The following is a 16,021-nucleotide window of genomic DNA, read 5'->3' as shown; positions in this document are numbered from 1 at the left end:
TGGGTGGCGTCGTTCTGGAGCTGCCCGCTGTAGCAAGGGCTTCCCAGTCCAGGCCCCTTAGTGACCCAGTTCTGTGACATGGCATTCCTGGGCTCAGTTTCTACAGCTAGCCAACCCTTCCTCTAATACCTTGTAATAAATCCCTCTTTGTAAACCTGATCTAATCCCATCGCTGCAAAGCTGTGAGTTATCTTAACTTGCTCATTTCTCGGTTGAGACAAAATAAAATGGTAGAATTGTGTCTTTGATTTAATTACAGATTTCCTTTTCCCAAAGCTAGTTTTGGACTACCCTGTTCTCTTTTGCATATTTTTCCTTGTGAGGATGGATGACCTTATACTGAGCTTTTCCCCAGAATTTTGTTGAAGAGTCCAGTCGTTAGAACAAATGTTTCCATCTTCACCAACCTATTTAACTGGAGCAATTTCATATACCAATTCATACATCGTCTCTCCATAAAAACAGGGCATTGTTATCAGTAAGCATATAGCACACAATGCACATATGCCGGAGCCTGCAGTAGGCAGACAGGGCTGGGAGAAGCATTTGGCTGCTTTTTAGGACATTGGTACCAGCACTTCATTTTCAGCAGAAAAGACTACCCCATTCTGTAAGTTGTGCTGGCCTGTTTCCTGCCATCACAATCTAATCAGGACACATCCCGTGACAACTCAACATATGTTAGTGTGTTGTTACTGAAGCATCACACCAGACTCTGTTTTTTGATCAGTTGTCTTATAGGCTTATTTTTACCCAAGACTGCTGAAACTCCACAATGAAAATTGGACTCTGACATCTCAGACATTCAAAGTGCTTGTTGGAAAGGCTCTGACTTAACTAGACAAGAAGGTGCTCAGCAATGATAAAATTAGGATATATTCTGGAAGTGCCTTCTCTCAATCCTTGAAGTTTTGGTCCTTCAGCTAGACACAGCTCCAAGGGCAGATCAGTCAGAGAAGTCTGACCTAAGGCTAAACTGAGACAGCTTTCCCACTTTGCCCACTCTGCAGTAAGCAGGCTGCCCAAGGACATGCAGGCTCTTCAGGAATGAAGCAGGGACCAAGCATTTCTGAAGAAGGAACAACCATCCATCTCAAGTGAGGAACTAAAAAAGGAATTTGTTTATTGAGGGCAAGAGGATGCAAACAATATAAAAATCAAAAGCTTATCTGACTTTTCTTTCTCTGCTTCTCAAATGGGGGTTGGATTTTATTTGTAAATTTTCTGAGGGTCCCCAACTGCCAATGGAATCCTTTATACAGAGGGAAGCTGTGTGACAGATTCCTTAAGAGACCCTTCGGAAGAACTCTCATTGGGTAGGAGTGGTGCTCAATATCGCCTATTTCTTTCCCTTCTGCTTCATGTGTACTACAAAATAGTCATTGCATGCAATGGTGAGCCCTGCGATTAGTGAGAAGAAGCTCTGGAAGCCCACTTTGCCATCTCGGCACTGGTCGAGGTCCTTCATTATTTTGTCCACGACCAGAGGGTCTTTCTGATTCTGAAAAAAAGAACAAAGGCAAGAAATATTGGTCAGTGGTTACTGTGCCAACCTTCTCTGATTTGCTCTGCTGAGAACCATTAATTAATATAATCTGCCAATTATCTGAACTCTTGTTTTAGGTTGTAAGTGATTTTTGGAGGTCACCTAAATGTATTTTTCTGCCTTGAGGGAGCATTTCAGTAAAATCATATACAATTCATAAGCTAGGAAAGAAGTTTTCATGGTCTCTTTTCATAGAACTATAGAGATATTAGGAATTGCCTATTTCTAGGAAGAGGAGATTCATGTCGGAGAAGCTAGACCAGGCCTCCTAATTCTTAGTCCACTGCATATACATACCGCTGTGAACTTGGCATGACCTTCTGATCTGCTCTCCTTCTACCTCAGCCAATTCCACAATTTTCAAGATCACAGGATTCTGCCTGAGAACCACCCTAAAGTTCCCATTTTTTTTTGCAGCGTGTCAGCCTACATTCTCTTTACATTTTTTTTTTTTTTTACGATTTCGTTTATTTATTTGACAGAGAGAGACACAGCGAGATAGGGAACACAAGTAGGGGGAGTGGGAGAGGGAGAAGCAGGCTTCCCTCGAAGCAGGGAGCTGGACGCGGGTCTCGACCCCAGGACCCTGGGATCATGACTTGAGCTGAAGGCAGACGCTTAACAACTGACCCATCCAGGTGCCCCAGCCTACATCCTCTTAACAAGTGTTTGTTTCTCACAGTGTGGTCAAATCCTTGAAAAAGGAAGCTCCTTAAGAAAAGATCTTGTAAGATAATATAAGGCAGTAAGTTTCAGATCTCTCCTTCTCCTTGTGAGGATGGTGAGGATGGTTAGACGTGGTAGTGTGGCTGCTCTTCCAGGGGCCAGACCATCAACCAGTGAGGGAAATGAGGCCCTCTGGAGGTATAAAGGTGTTCAGGGGAAGTCTCTGCAATTCCACGGATTATGCATATGAGTGAGGAAACTCATGCGCAATGTCTCAGGAGTGCTGGATGTTTCCACACTGCACCCAGAAACCCCCTATGCTAAAGCAGCAACATTTCCCATTCGAGGACTGTAAACTCCACCCTAAGCTGTCACCTACGACTCACTCTGTGTGGCTGCCTCCGCTTCTGGTGGGTTTCAGTTAATTCTGGCCTCACCCCCAGCTTCCTGGCTGCGGTCAGGAGTGAAATTTGGATGACACAGAGGTCAACTCTAGAAACAAAATACTCCATCAGTGCAGCAAGTGTGGGTGTGTCCGGAATTAGGACCTGTGCCTGGAATAAATGGCGCAGCCACGTTCTGTACTCCGGAGTCTGTACGTCCTTTACATTTCTTGTGCCACCAAGCCTTCAGATGGAGAGTCTGGGTCTCACAGGATTTTCATCTTCACTTCTCATTTTATGCAACAGCACAATTAACAAGGAGTTAGTATGCGGAGAATGCCTTTGAGTGATGGGCAGGTTTACAAGGAACACATGCCCCTGCATTTTATGCTTGCCTGGGAGGATCCCCAAGAGCGGAAGTGTGGAGATGACTGTGTCCAGCCCTCTCATGTATGGGGCCAGAACTGAGGCCCGGAAGCCAATGCCACCTGGCTAGTGTGAGGACAAAGCCAGATCTAATTCATGGTCTGGGGCTGTGAAAGCAGAGTGGCGGCATATTCTGCAGCCTTCTGGGCTAGCATCGTGAGCCTGCTGTCAGGCTCTGCCTATCCACTTACTTAACTGGCGTGGATAACATGTGAATCAGAGCGTACTGTAAAACTCCATGTTTATGGGTTCAGGAGGCAGGGGCTCGACTCATGTGCTCACCACCGGGCTGACAAGACACAGGACTCAGCACTTTACCATCAGCTCCCTTCACCTGTTAGAGGCTAATGCAGTTTTCTACCCCAAGCACAGAAACAATCCTTTCCTCTTTTTTTTATTTTTAGATTTTACTTATTTATTTGACAGAGAAAGGGGGCGGGGGAGAGAGCATAAGCAGGGGGAGTGGCAGGCAGAGGTAGAGGGAGTAGCAGGCTGCCGCTGAGTAGAGAGCCCAACATGGGGCTCAACATGGAGCTTGATCCCAGGACCCTGGGACCATGACCTGAGCCAAAGGCAGCTGCTTAACTGACGGAGCCACCCACGCGCCCCAGTAACGATCCTATCAAATGACCACAGGAGTGGCAGGGAGAAAGGGGCTTGCATTTCATGCTAGTACTTTGTCAAGCAATGTTTCCCCTTCGGTTAAACACCACAGCCACGTCTTAAGGGGCTACGATGTAAAAGGACAACTATGCCTTGTGGCCTAATGTCCTGAGTGAGGTGTCTGAGCTGATGGCACAGTCCTCTCCTAGTCCTGATGGGCCCCTCTGTCTGTGGGACTCAAGCTGTGTTCTCAGAGCATTTTCAGTGCAGAAAGCAGTGATCTCTGAGTCACACTTGGCTCTCATTCAGAAAATGCTTGACACCATTCCTTTGTAGATTAGAGCAGGACACTTATTTTTTAAAAAGCCTTTATCTGAAGGGATCTAAGAAGAGACATGAATTGCTCAGAGTGGATGTGACCAGAGAATGTGGGATCTCCAATGCCAGGTTTATGACCCGAGGTGGCCACTTCCTGCTTGATGCCTCTCTCGTGAGAGGCCCTTTTTCTCTGTCTCTGTCTCAATGGACATCTTGTGGTTCTGTGTGTGCAGCCTTATTTCACCTTCATACTGTAAGCTCCTTGAGGGCAGGGAGTGTGTCTTCTCTACCTTTTGCTTCCCCTATGACATCTTACAAACCATAGGCCCTCAATAATGTTTAATAAGCAAAGGAACAAAGACACTTTTCTACTAGGGGCCTCCGCAGGGAAGGGATGGGAAGTGGAAGGAACAGCAACCAAGACTAGAAGTCCCGGTGTTCATGCCTGGTTCTTTCTGGGCCTTTCAGGACTTACTTCCAAAAATCCAGGGAACTCCTTTTCCATGAGTACTCGCAGGTCCTCCTTTGTTAAGTAGCCTTTTTCACCAGCAAACTTGTGAAATGTGAACATCATGGTTTCCATGGCATGTTCCATTTGAGATGGCATTTTGGTGAGGTCTGTTGAAACCTTTTAAAAGATGTAAAGAAAGAGTTTACATGAGCTTTTAAAACACATGTATTGCCAGTCTTCTGTGGGTAACTGGAAGGAAAAGGATTAGGTCATCCATGTGACCCTTTCTAGCCCCATGCACCTCAGGTGTTGGGCCTCCTGCTGATGGAAATGGGCCCCTCAGGTATTGGTGCTCTAAATGAGGAATTTATCTAGTTGCCCACTAAGTCTGCATCAATCACCTAATGAAGAATAAAAACTAATCATCTGGAAAAGCAATTCCTATTTTTAACCGACAAAGCATCTACTGAAAGAGCAGAGATTTCATCTTTTCTCTTGCCACTGGTACATGAGACTGACTCTTAGATACGTCTGAATACCAACAACCCACACAGTCAAGCCTGGTTAATACTCCAAGCTTAACTAGGTAACCTGATTCAGTTTAAGTCTAGGTTTAGAATTCTGCTAAAAAGGCACCTGGGTGGCACAGGTGGCTGAGTGTCCGACTCTTGGTTTTGGTTCAGGTTGTGATCTCAGGGTCATGAGATCAAGCCCTGCTCAGTGTGGAGTCTTCATTGTATTTAATTTAAAGATTTTATTTATTTATTTGAGAGAGAGAAAGAGGGAGAAAGGGCACAAGCTGGGGGAGCAGCAGAGGGAGAGGGAGAAGCAGACTCCCCACTGAGCAGGAAGCTCAATGCAGAATTCGATCCCAGTATGTTGAGATCATGACCTGAGCCAAAGGCAGATGCTTAACCGAATGAACCCCCCGTGCAGAGTCTTCTTGACATTCTCTCTCCCTCTCCCTCTGCAGTGTGCCTTCCCCAACCCCCAACGCCATGCATGTGCTCTCTCTCTGTCTTAAAAGAAAAAAAAAAAAAAGAAAAAAGAAAAAAGAAAAATACAAATCTGATTACAAATAAATTTTGTTTTCTGGACGTGTATTCTTTTCTAAAGGTCTGAACTTGTTATTGATTGCAACACATTGCTTGCATCTCTGGTAGTAAAATGCAGGTTCTCAAAGCTACTCAAAGCTCATTGTCTAGTTTCTTGAAAAGGAACAAGTAACAGTATATCCCCAACTCCTTCGGGGACCTAGTTTTTGGCAGGAAGCACAAAAGAACCACTCTGATTCTGGGGCACAGTGGGAAAGCAAAACCTTTCCATTGGAAAGTGTTTAAAAGAAGGGAAAGGAGACATGTCAGATCATTCTGTTCAGGTACAATGATCTGGGGGCATATGCCACATCAAGACCCGGTGCCTGGTGCTTAATACAAACTCAGTGGATTTTGGCTTCATTGGAAGGAATGTTTTGTCAGAACAGAGTAGTTTTGGCCAACATCACTTAAGATCACACTAGTGGAGAGACAGAAACAGGTGAACCTGAATGGGGATTGCAGCATACCACTCCAAAAACAAACAACAACAAAAGAAAAAGCCCCCAAAGGGGAGCCTGAGTGGCTCAGTTGGTTAAGCAGTTAAGTGTCTGCCTTCAGCTCAGGTCATGATCCCGGGGTCCTAGGATTGAACCCCACATTGGACTCCCGGCTGAACAGGGAGTCTGCTTCTCCCTCTCCCTCTGCTGCTTCCCCCGCCGCCCCTCACTTGTGCTCTCTTTCTCATTCTATCAAATAAGTAAAATCTTAAAGAAAAAAAAGTAAGCCCCCCCAGACCCCACGGCACAAGAACAGGTTTTGAGTACAGATTGATGGAGAGGCTGGCACCTTCCCTGGCTAGAGTGCCCAAAGAAACCAGAAACATGATTTTGGTCTGGTTCCTGCTGCTGACGGATCTGTGTTCAACACAGATTTCTAAATGCTATTTTTTACAGAGGAGAAGGCAGAGCTAGTTGGTGACCACGGGGACTGAGCAATTATACTTCTGAATTGTAAATTCTACCCCTTTAATCCCCAGATAAGTGCAGGAACCAGCATGCTAAAGAATGTGCTACTCTAGAGAATGCTACACGCCAGATTCTGGTGTGATTCATCCAAAAGGCAGTTAGTTCTCTTGGAAAGATCAGCAAATTAATGCTTCAAGGTCCACTGTGAGATGAATTCCAGGGGAACCACACCCTTTTCCTCCTTCGTACACAGCCCCAGTGGTTGTCAATGGCAACCCACAGCGCTTAGAGTTGCCCTTGCCTGGATTGTTCTGGAAGTTGAGCAATTTAAGAGAACTGAGCTGAACGAGTCAGGGGAGAGAAGATGTGGGATACCACCCAGGTCTGAAATAACTCAGAAAAGGAGTCAGTGACCAGAGGTATTTAAAAAAAAAAAACACCAAAAAAAAAAAAAAAAAAAAAAAAAAACCCAAAACAACCCTCTGTGTCTAAGCTCAGAGCAGCAGGGTTCTTCATAACCGATTAGCAAAGGTGCCGAAATTGGTACTGGTCACCAGACACCCAGCTCACCTTCTGCACAGAGCAGAGGGAAGGTGCACTGCAAAGCCAGAGAAGAAAGGGGACATGGCATAGAAAGGAGAACAGACTAATTTAGGAACTTCTAAGGAATATAAGTTGTAAACAGGAAATCTTGGCGACCCTTGAATATCTTCTTTGAGAGAGTGAGGCCAGTCTAACTCGAGTGAACGCTCAGGTCTCAGAGGACTCCAGTCCCACTCCTACTTGTCCACATTCATTATGAAGCTTTCTTCTCTGAAGCCACGTGTCCCCCATCTTCCCCTCCCCATCGCTGTTTTATTTAACAAATGGGCAGTAAGAACAGCAGCCAGCCAACTCCCTATTTGTCAGGTAGACCTTTGAAATAAGAACGCAGAACAGTGACTAGCCAGGAATCTGAGTTCATGGAGGTGAATGGCTTTGATAAGCAGAGGAGATGCCCATGGTCTCATCAGGAACCAGTGCCCAGAGTACTGAGCAAGGCTACAAGCAAATTATTGTTTTGAAAAAGGAGCCAGAGCATTGGTTTTCAAGTAAGATGAAGGAAAAGGGGCAAAAGTTGTGATTAGAACTGTTCTCTTAGCTAGTGGATGAGTCACGGAGCTCTTCTTCCCCAATGCAGCTGCTGCCCCACTGAGTCAGTAGCTCTCCTGTCTTGGGTGGGGCAGGCTGCAGGGCTGACCATTGGTACTAGAGGAGCAAGTTCAGGGACCTGAATCTGGCGCTTCCATATCCCCAGTCACACAACACACTCCATTCCATTTTCACTGGGGCTAAGAGGGGGCAGCATCCTGCGTACCCAGGACAACCTAGTTCTGCACCTGAAACACTCAATCCATTTAACTTTCACCTATCTCCCTCTCAGATTTAAGATCCTCCAGGGGAAGAACTGTGAATTATTCTGTTCTATGAACTGCAAGATAAGCGTTTGCAAAATGAATGAATGAATCAATCAGACAAGCCCCTTGGCAGGACCTGAAGTGCACGTGTGACCACCCGGGTTTGCACTGAAACCCTTGTAGTTCAGAGCTCGGCAGAAGGATGTGAAGCTGGGGTGAAGTGGGGAAGCGGCCCACAGGAGCTGTCTGTGAATGTTGGAATAGTAGGATACAGACAAAAGCACATTCCGTGAGCGCAGGGAAAAAAAAATGTGTCCTGCTAAACAGGTCTGGCCAGACCCTGAACATGACTTCTCTTTCTCTTCTCACTCCTGCTGTTTTCTTGTGTTTTGGTTCACACTGTGCACTCCACAGGCTGTAACTACCTCATCATTCTTGCATTTTTTTATTGAGTCATTTTATTCTGATGTCTGTGTGTCCTCCCTACCTGTTTGCCTGGGTAAGAGGTCTTTACGATGGAGGCTCAGAACTCTAGTTTTTCTCTGTGCAGTTCTCTCTACAGAAAAGAACCCTGGACTCCCCAAATTTAGTCACAGTGGTGGTAATTACATTTTCCATTTCTGGTCCTCCTACACTGAGCACCTGCTGTGCATGTCCCTGACGTTAGGCTGGTATGCACATTCACACACACACACACACACACACTCTCTCTCTCTCTCCCTGGTGCTTGCCACTGGGGAGTTCACCAGCTAATGGCATAATGTTTAAAAATATATTCTGAATTCTAGTTAATTGTGTTTCTGATTCTTTCCCCACTAGATTGTGGGTTCCTTAAGCAGCCTGCCTTCCCACAGCCTGCTCAATGGAGTGGTAAGAATGAGTGACAATAATGTACATTTTGGTTCTCCTGGGAGTAGCAGGGAGCATGAGGCCTCCTTAGAAAAGTGTCTATTCCTGAGTGATCCCAAATGTTTGCTCTGGACCCATGCCCAGATCCAGACCGTAATTTCAAAAAGGACACTTCTAAAGAGCAAGAGGGCTGATTTACTTTGCTCTTCTGTGTCTTGTCCATACCCTAGTTTTCTTACAGCCCACCCAGAAAATAATTGGCAGGGTGTGTGTCAAAACAAACATCTGTTATTTAAAAAAATGTGTTTGAGGTTTCTTTCCTTCTGCCTTGGAGATTTTGAAAAGAAAAGAAAGCTTGCTCTTTCTTTCTTTCTTTCTTTTTTTTTTTTTTTTAATTTAACACAGAGGTATTTTTGAATTTGATCCCTAAAAAGAATTCAGAAAAAATGAGTTGAGGCAACGGATCTGGATCCAGGCTCTCTCTCCTGCCTCTCCTCAAACATAAAACTTCCTCATCAAAAACGTGGGCAGTGAAGAAAAAGCTCCAGATGCAAGAAGAACTCAGAAGCCTTCTCTACCCCAGTGAAGCACATTCACTTTTCCTGGAAGATCTGTAAGACATCAGCCTGAACTGGTAAAGGGTAGCCATTGTGACAGTGCTGTTAAAACCATCGGTGGGTTATTTGTGGAGCATAACAAAAAGCATGGAGGACATGGAGTTAGAGAGAAGGGGGTTGGGGTAAATTGGAAGGGGAGGTGAATCATGAGAGACTATGGACTCTGAAAAACAATCTGAGGGGTTTGAAGTGGCGGGGGGGGTGGTGGGAGGTCGGGGTACCAGGTGGTGGGTATTATAGAGGGCACGGATTGCATGGAGCACTGGGTGTGGTGAAAAAATAATGATACTGTTATGCTGAAAATAAATAAATGAAAGAAAAAAAACCATTGGTGGGCTGAACGGTAGTTATTTAGTGAAGGGGTAGGAAGTGCTGAAAATTGTTAAAAAATAAGCAAATTCATTCTTTTTGTTTTTGGTATGAGATTCCTAAATTGTTGAGTCTTCAGGAAAATGAAAAGCTTAAGAAAGATGCTAAGCCTTCATTCCAGCTTTCCCAGCACTCAGAGTGCTAACTTACACATCAAAACCCTGAAAAGATTCCATTGTTTCCCTCAACTTTGAACTATTGTGCTTTAACCAAGTGGGCAGTGCTCTAAAAAAGCCACATTTTTGGAACTCTCATTGGAAAGCAGGGAGGCACCCAGTCTTAGCTCCACCAGGACCAAGGGCTGACTTCACTGGGGCGGCTGCTTGAGGGGCTGGTCAAAGGCCAGACTTGGGAGGAAAAGGGCCCATCCTGTATTGTTTGCAAAAAAAGCCAGGGCAGAGCATCATCTAAAAATCAGCGCACTTTATGGCCAGAATATCCTCAAGAAAACGTGAAGAACTGAAATAAGAAACTTCAAATGGGTCAAGGACCACGATGAAGAAAGTAGTTTCTGGCTGTCAAGGAAGGCATATATGCCATCTGGGAGAGACAAGAAATAGAAACGGGTTAGGAATCTGTGGGGGCCAGGCTGATGAAGAAATTTCCCATGAGTTATATGAACTCATTTTTGCCCCAGACTCTGGTATTATCTTTTGCAATCTGCTGGAACATGGTGGAGGCAAAGATCACTGTCTGGGTGTTTTTTGAGCCTGGTCTCCTCTGAAGTGCAGGGTATAAAGAGCCACTGCAGCAGTCTGAAACTCAAGCTGCAGAGCTGGGGGGTGGAAACCTGCAGCCGCTGCTAAAAACATCTTAATGGGAAGAGCTACCTCACAAGTAAAGCTGGGGCAGGCTGCCAGCAGGCATGCCGGCCAATCACCCAACAGGGGTGCGTCTCACCTTGGCCTTGCCAATCCAGTTGCTGCCCTCACCCACAGTTCAGTCCAGAAACCTCTCCTTCAGATAGCTGGCCAGTCCTGGTGTGACTCACTTCCTCTTGGAAAATGCCCTCTGAGATGGCACAGTTCCCCTTCTTCGGGAAGTGTTCTGTCCGAATCATCTGCACAGACTATCTGGAACCACTGGGGCCACACCCGCATGGTCTCACAGCTGAGTCACGGGCCTGCTCTAGGAGAATCTGGGAGCCCTTTGTGCTCACCAGCCCTGCAGGATGCTCCCAGCTCCCCTCAAGAGAGAAGGGGAGGTGGACTTGATGTATTTCAGAGTCTGGCCTAGGGCTCTGCTCTGTCTAGCTTGTAGCTGCTCGGCTTTCCTTAGCTTTCCTCACCAGCCCCAACCACCCACCTTTCAGAGTCCCGGTTTCAATTAGGTGGAGTCTAATGGACAGTTAGCAGTGTCCAGGGCTGGAGGAAGCCGCATTCCTTTGGCAAAGCTCAAGTTGTGACCCGGTACCAAGGGCAAGTCTATCTCTGCTCATGCACCGGGCCAGATTAATCTGGGCTGGAAGGTCTTTCATCAAGGCCACTCTTCCTTTCTTTATAGTTCCACTTGTTTAATGAGGATTGCAAGAAGGGAATCCTTTCAGTAGGGAAATCCCTTCCTATATTCTCCTCTCCACCACCCGCCAGCTAGCCAAGCTTTGTTACGAAAACAAATAGACCTACACACAAACAACAGGAAGCCCAACCAGCAGCATCTGGGCGAGGGACTGAGCAGTGCCCTTTAGGAAGCTGCCAACCTGTCCAGCTCGCTCCGTGTAGTTCAGAGGAGGAGGCCACACACATCTGGCCAGAGGTCAGCCTGCAGCTCGAGCCCACAGAGAAACATGTCAGCCAGGAAGGGGCGAGAAGCGGGATTTCGGATAACTCGGGAGACTGGTGGAAAAGTGGCAGTAAGGAGCAATGGAAAGGGAGGAGAGGGCAGAGGCCCCAGGGCGCCCACACCGCGGTCCGGGAAAAAAGGACAGGCGCCCCTCCTCCAGTCCGTGAGGATCGGGGCAGGGGCGCTGCCCGCCTCGCCGGGGTGTGGCCCAGGGCGCTGAGAAGTGGACAGCTAGCAGCCGCCGGCGCCTGGAACACCGCGCGAGCCCCGACAGCCGACGGGGGGCTTCCCTGGGCGCCAGGTCGGGGCTGGGGGCGGCCCGGGAGCGGCGGGCGGAACTCACCTTGGCCCGAGGCACAGCAGGGACGATTGGCTGGGTGGGACGCGCGGCCAGTGAGCGGAACGCGGCGCTCTGGGAGCCTTAGTAAGGGGCGGAGGTTGGAAGGGGGAGGGGGAGGCAGGAGGAGCCTGGGCCGGTGTCCCGGGCGCGCTCACCCCACCCCTTCACCCCGCCCCCTCACCCCGCCCTCCTCTTCCTGTTACCCCCCAACCCCAACCCGGCGCAGGCACACGCCCTCCCGGCGGTGCCGCTGCGCCCTGGACTCCGCCCGCTCTCACCTCGCCTGAGAGCATTCTTGTGAACGTCTCTTCCTACTCGAGGGCTCTCGGATAGTTCAGGGCATCCCCACCCTGGGCCGTGCCCTTCCTCTCGGGTTTGGTTTTAGAGTGAGCGCGCGAGGAAATCAAAGAATCCAGCCGTTCTGCGGGTGGGGTGCGCTGGCCCAGAACCAGATGTAGGCGGCTCTTCGGTAACCTACAGGTCTAGGAATTACTTTCTAGATGGTTCCGCAGGGAGGGAGGGGCACGTGGAGCCCAAACGACAGCCAAGGCGTTTTATTCGCAGATTAGGCCCAGGACTGCAGTCCGGAGGGTCTCCTTGGCCTGTGCCCCTGGCAGCCCACATCTGGCAGAGAAGCCGGTTCTCTGCTGGGCGCCTGCCCTGCAGAGTGGGGGATGGAGGGTGCTTTTGGCTTGTCGGCTCCCACACAGGCCCCTTGTTGGACAAGGGATTGACCCCTTAGTGTGTATGGCTTCACGTGGTGTATAGTTGAGTATCAGTTGTAGGTGACATTGTTAAGACCAAAGTTTCTAAGCCTCCTTTTTGTCCTGTAATCTGCCTGTTTGGTTCTCGGAGCCCTTTAAGAAGTTTTTGGAAGAAGTTTAGAGAAAACCCAAGGGTTTCTAGTGGATGCACAGTGTTTTCCTCCTCCCCGCATTTCGTTTAACTGCTGTTTAGGGTTAAATGCAAACTACTAGCAGCTGTTGGTGGAAAAGGGCCTAGTCCCAAGTCCTGGGTTTTCCTTTGTTCCCAGGGGAGGTCCTGGGAGGAGTGGAGTGAGTGATCCTAAAGGAATGAACAGACTCGGGGAATCCTCCAAGTGCTACCATGTGACTCATCTTGGCTTTTGCTAGGAAAATTCAATTTGAATTTCAATTCTCACTTACACTGGGTTCCTGAAACCCTGGTGGTGACTGTTCAAGGGGGGAGTTCTTCAAAATTTTGCCATATACTTTCTAAGTTTTTCCCAGGCCCCAAGTTTTAGTCAAGAATGGAGAAATACACACACACATTTCTAAGTTGGGGATTTGCAGGAAGGGAGGGGGACTTAAAAAAAATTGAACCCAAATTCTCAAATTTGGTCCCTAAAGTAAATTCAGAAAAAAGGCAATGGATCTGGATCCAGGCTCTCTCTCCTATTTCTCCCCAAACATAAAACTTGTTCAACAAAGAAGTAGGTGGCAAAGAAGAAGCTCCAGATGCAAGAAGAAAGAACTCCGAAGCTTTCTCTACCCCCCAGTGGAGCACATTCACTTTTCCTTGAAGAGTTGTCAGACATCAGCCTGAACTGGCAAAGGGTAGCCATTGTGACAGTGCTGTTAAATCTGCATTGGTGGGTTGGGTGGTAGTAATTTAGTGAGGGGATAGGAAGCACTGAAAATTGTCAAAAATAAGTAAAAAAAAAAAAATTTTTTTTTTTGCTTTTGATGTGAGATTTCTAAATTGTGATCACACTGATTATAGAATTATGTGTTCTATTTTTGTTTCATAATACTTTATTTTCCTTCCTTCCTTCCTTCCTTCTCTCTTCTTTTTCTTTTTACTATTTTCTGTCATTATTTATCAAGAACATGCTCATTCATTTACTCATTCTTTTTTCTTTTCTTTTTTTAATCCCTATTCGTCTACACTGTAGCTTCTCTACTCTCTTCTTCTGGTTGCTGGTGCCAGAAGCTGAGGCCTTCCAGTTCCTAGTAGCTTTGGCTCCAAAGATGGAGGGAACCGGGTTTTTGAAACCCTGTGAAGTGCTGAGAATGCAGTGGTGAAAATGGTCAGCAGGATGGCCACTATCTGTCTTTGTGCAGCTTCTTATGTTTTTGTACTGGAAGGTCCATAAAGTCCCAAATGTCTGCCATGCCTATATTCTCCCTCTAGAAGATGTTGTGCCAGGCAGTTCTTTCTTTTTTTTTTCTTTTAAATATTTTATTTATTTGATGGAGGGAGAGAGAGAGAGAGAGAGAAAAAGAGAGCGCGCTCGCGAGTGCGCACGCGCACACACAAGCGGTGGGGGTGGGGGAGTGAGGAGCGGAGGGAGAGGGAGAAGCAGGCTACCCCCTGAGCTACCCCCTGAGTCAGGACACTGTGATCATGACCTGAGCTGAATTCAGGCAGATGCACAACCAACTGAATGAGTCACCCAGGTGCCCCCAAACAGTTCTTTCTTGAGAAAGTAGTTAGGCCTTGTAAACCATATGCATACAGTGACGCAAGCTCAGTTTCCCTAGTGACAACCAACGGGATCAGGCAGCAGCGCCTGAGCCAGAGCTGCTCAGCCAGGATGGTAGAGTAGCAGCGGGAAGGGGAGCTGCGCAGAATGGAAAAGACAGAATGGCCCTGTGAAAATCAAAGAAAATCTTGTTTCAAATGGAGTCAGGAAGCCAGCAGGGGGAGCTCTCATGCTCAGCACTCATCAAAGGCAGACCCAACAGGAAGAGAGGGACGTTCCAGGTGGATACTACTTTACTATTCAGGAGGGAGGGAGAAGGCTTTCTAGCACAATCCAGCCAATGAGAGACTGTCACAACCCAGCCAATGAAAAGCCACTACCCTTCACATTCTCACTTTACTTGAATGGACTTGATGTTTGTAACAGTGCCTGTGAACTTCCAATTTCCTCTATAAAAGAGCAGTCCTCCTTTGTTCTTCTGACTTGCCTACGTTTGCTTGTCCCAGTTTGTAATTCTCTGCTGTGCCCAAATAAACCCATATTTGCTGGTAAAATAACTGGCAGTTTTATTTTTTAGATTAACAGCCATCCAAGGAATGGGAACAGAGGCCTGACTCAGTGTGGTCCCTGGAGTGAACCGAAGGCAATGGTGAAGCTCTTCACCAGGTCTATGGTATGTTCTAGTATCCTACTTGCTAGGAGCAGAGGGCATTGTCCCACCACTGAGGCAGCAATGGGAGTTGTCCCTCTTCTCCGCGTGGAAACAAAACCTGTCACTTGGTCGTTCTTAACTTTTTGAGGTTTGTAGTTAGAGCCCAGAGGGTGGCCTGTTCACTAGAAATGTGTTCTTCCCGTCAGCTGGCTGTGGCTGCTCAGCCAGGTATTGGGATCCCAGCACCTGTTGCACTCAGGTGGGACTCTGATTAGTCACCTGTTGAATGGAACTGGCCGTGATGTGTGTCACTTGCAGACGAAATTAGTTAAGAGGTTACTTTACCACATTTTTTTCTTCCCATTTGCTAGATGCTGAGGCTTTAGGGGGTTGGAAGGAGCCTGAGTTACTGAATCACTGAATGGAGGAAAACCACCTGCAAACTAGGCCCAGCTTCACTGGAACAGTTATGTAGGTGAGAAAGAAAACTGTGGAATTTGGGGGTTTACCTGTTACCACATAACCCTAACAGATAGAATGGCATTCTTTTGTGTGCCAGAAATTTTGGTAGCATGCTCATGAAGTCGGGAGTTGAAGAATTACACTGTTAACTGATCACACATCAGCATGGTGGTGTGTTTTCGTGGAACTGGCTCTCCTCCCTGAGAATCTCTTGGGTCCTCAGAAGGCATGGTGCTCCCAGGTCTGGCAAAAACATACACATTTTTTGTCTCTTCATGTGCATCAAGTTGTGCCTGTAGCTCACAGAAACTATGTGCAGCCTAGCTGTTTGCAGGGAAACTCTGTTACTGTTGCGAATCATAGTTGTAGCAAAAGAAAATTTGACCTGTCAGTGAGGGAGCTCTAGTAAGGAGTCTCCGCAGTCCGTGGTACTTCAGTTGAAAAGCACAGATTTACAGTTGTCTGGTCAAGATTGGTTGATGGCAATCCAGAAAACAAAACAAAACAACAGCCCCCCAAGTGTGGTACACTGCAAAGCAGTTTATTAAACCTTTTCCATATTTTTTGAACATTTAGGTTGTTACAAGTTTTTTTTTTTTTTTTTAACTGCCATACATTATAATGATATACAATAGGACTATTTTTGAATAAATACCTTTGCCCATCTGTTTATTTGCTTGGATAGATTTCTCTCAGAAATCTTTTTTTTTTT

General features: G+C 47.0%; 1 protein-coding gene and 1 long non-coding RNA gene across 5 annotated transcripts; one reads left to right on the top strand and one right to left on the bottom strand.

The window, feature by feature from the left end:
* Positions 1-1,093: 1,093 nt before the first annotated feature.
* Positions 1,094-12,392, bottom strand: S100A10 (S100 calcium binding protein A10). Of its 2 annotated transcripts, none has more exons than XM_082685812.1 (3): positions 12,028-12,392; positions 4,418-4,570; positions 1,094-1,501 (listed from the first exon to the last, which is right to left on the bottom strand). In XM_082685812.1, exons 1-3 carry the CDS (start codon positions 12,040-12,042, stop codon positions 1,340-1,342), a joined length of 330 nt encoding a protein of 109 aa, XP_082541938.1. In that variant the 5' UTR covers positions 12,043-12,392; the 3' UTR covers positions 1,094-1,339. The 2 variants fall into 2 exon arrangements, with proteins under 2 accessions (XP_082541938.1, XP_082541939.1); XM_082685813.1 differs by having other exon boundaries at positions 11,753-12,143.
* LOC309842016 lies at positions 5,671-15,467 on the top strand. Of its 3 annotated transcripts, none has more exons than XR_014299446.1 (4): positions 5,671-11,382; positions 14,773-14,868; positions 15,219-15,322; positions 15,407-15,467. It is a non-coding gene; the product is annotated as an uncharacterized lncRNA (long non-coding RNA). The 3 variants fall into 3 exon arrangements; XR_014299447.1 differs by having other exon boundaries at positions 5,671-11,479; XR_014299448.1 differs by having other exon boundaries at positions 5,671-11,710.
* Positions 15,468-16,021: the final 554 nt, after the last annotated feature.

Source organism: Mustela nivalis, assembly GCF_964662115.1.
Source record: "Mustela nivalis genome assembly, chromosome: 10".
Taxonomy (NCBI): domain Eukaryota; kingdom Metazoa; phylum Chordata; class Mammalia; order Carnivora; family Mustelidae; genus Mustela; species Mustela nivalis.
This window is presented reverse-complemented; position numbering and strand designations above follow the sequence as displayed.

Excerpts from the sequence above, each read along its gene's own strand:
- S100A10 (XM_082685812.1), bottom strand. Across the intron at positions 1,502-4,417 it reads AGTTCCCTGGATTTTTGGAA|AATCAGAAAGACCCTCTGGT; the intron begins GTAAGTCCTGAA and ends TCTTTTTTTCAG.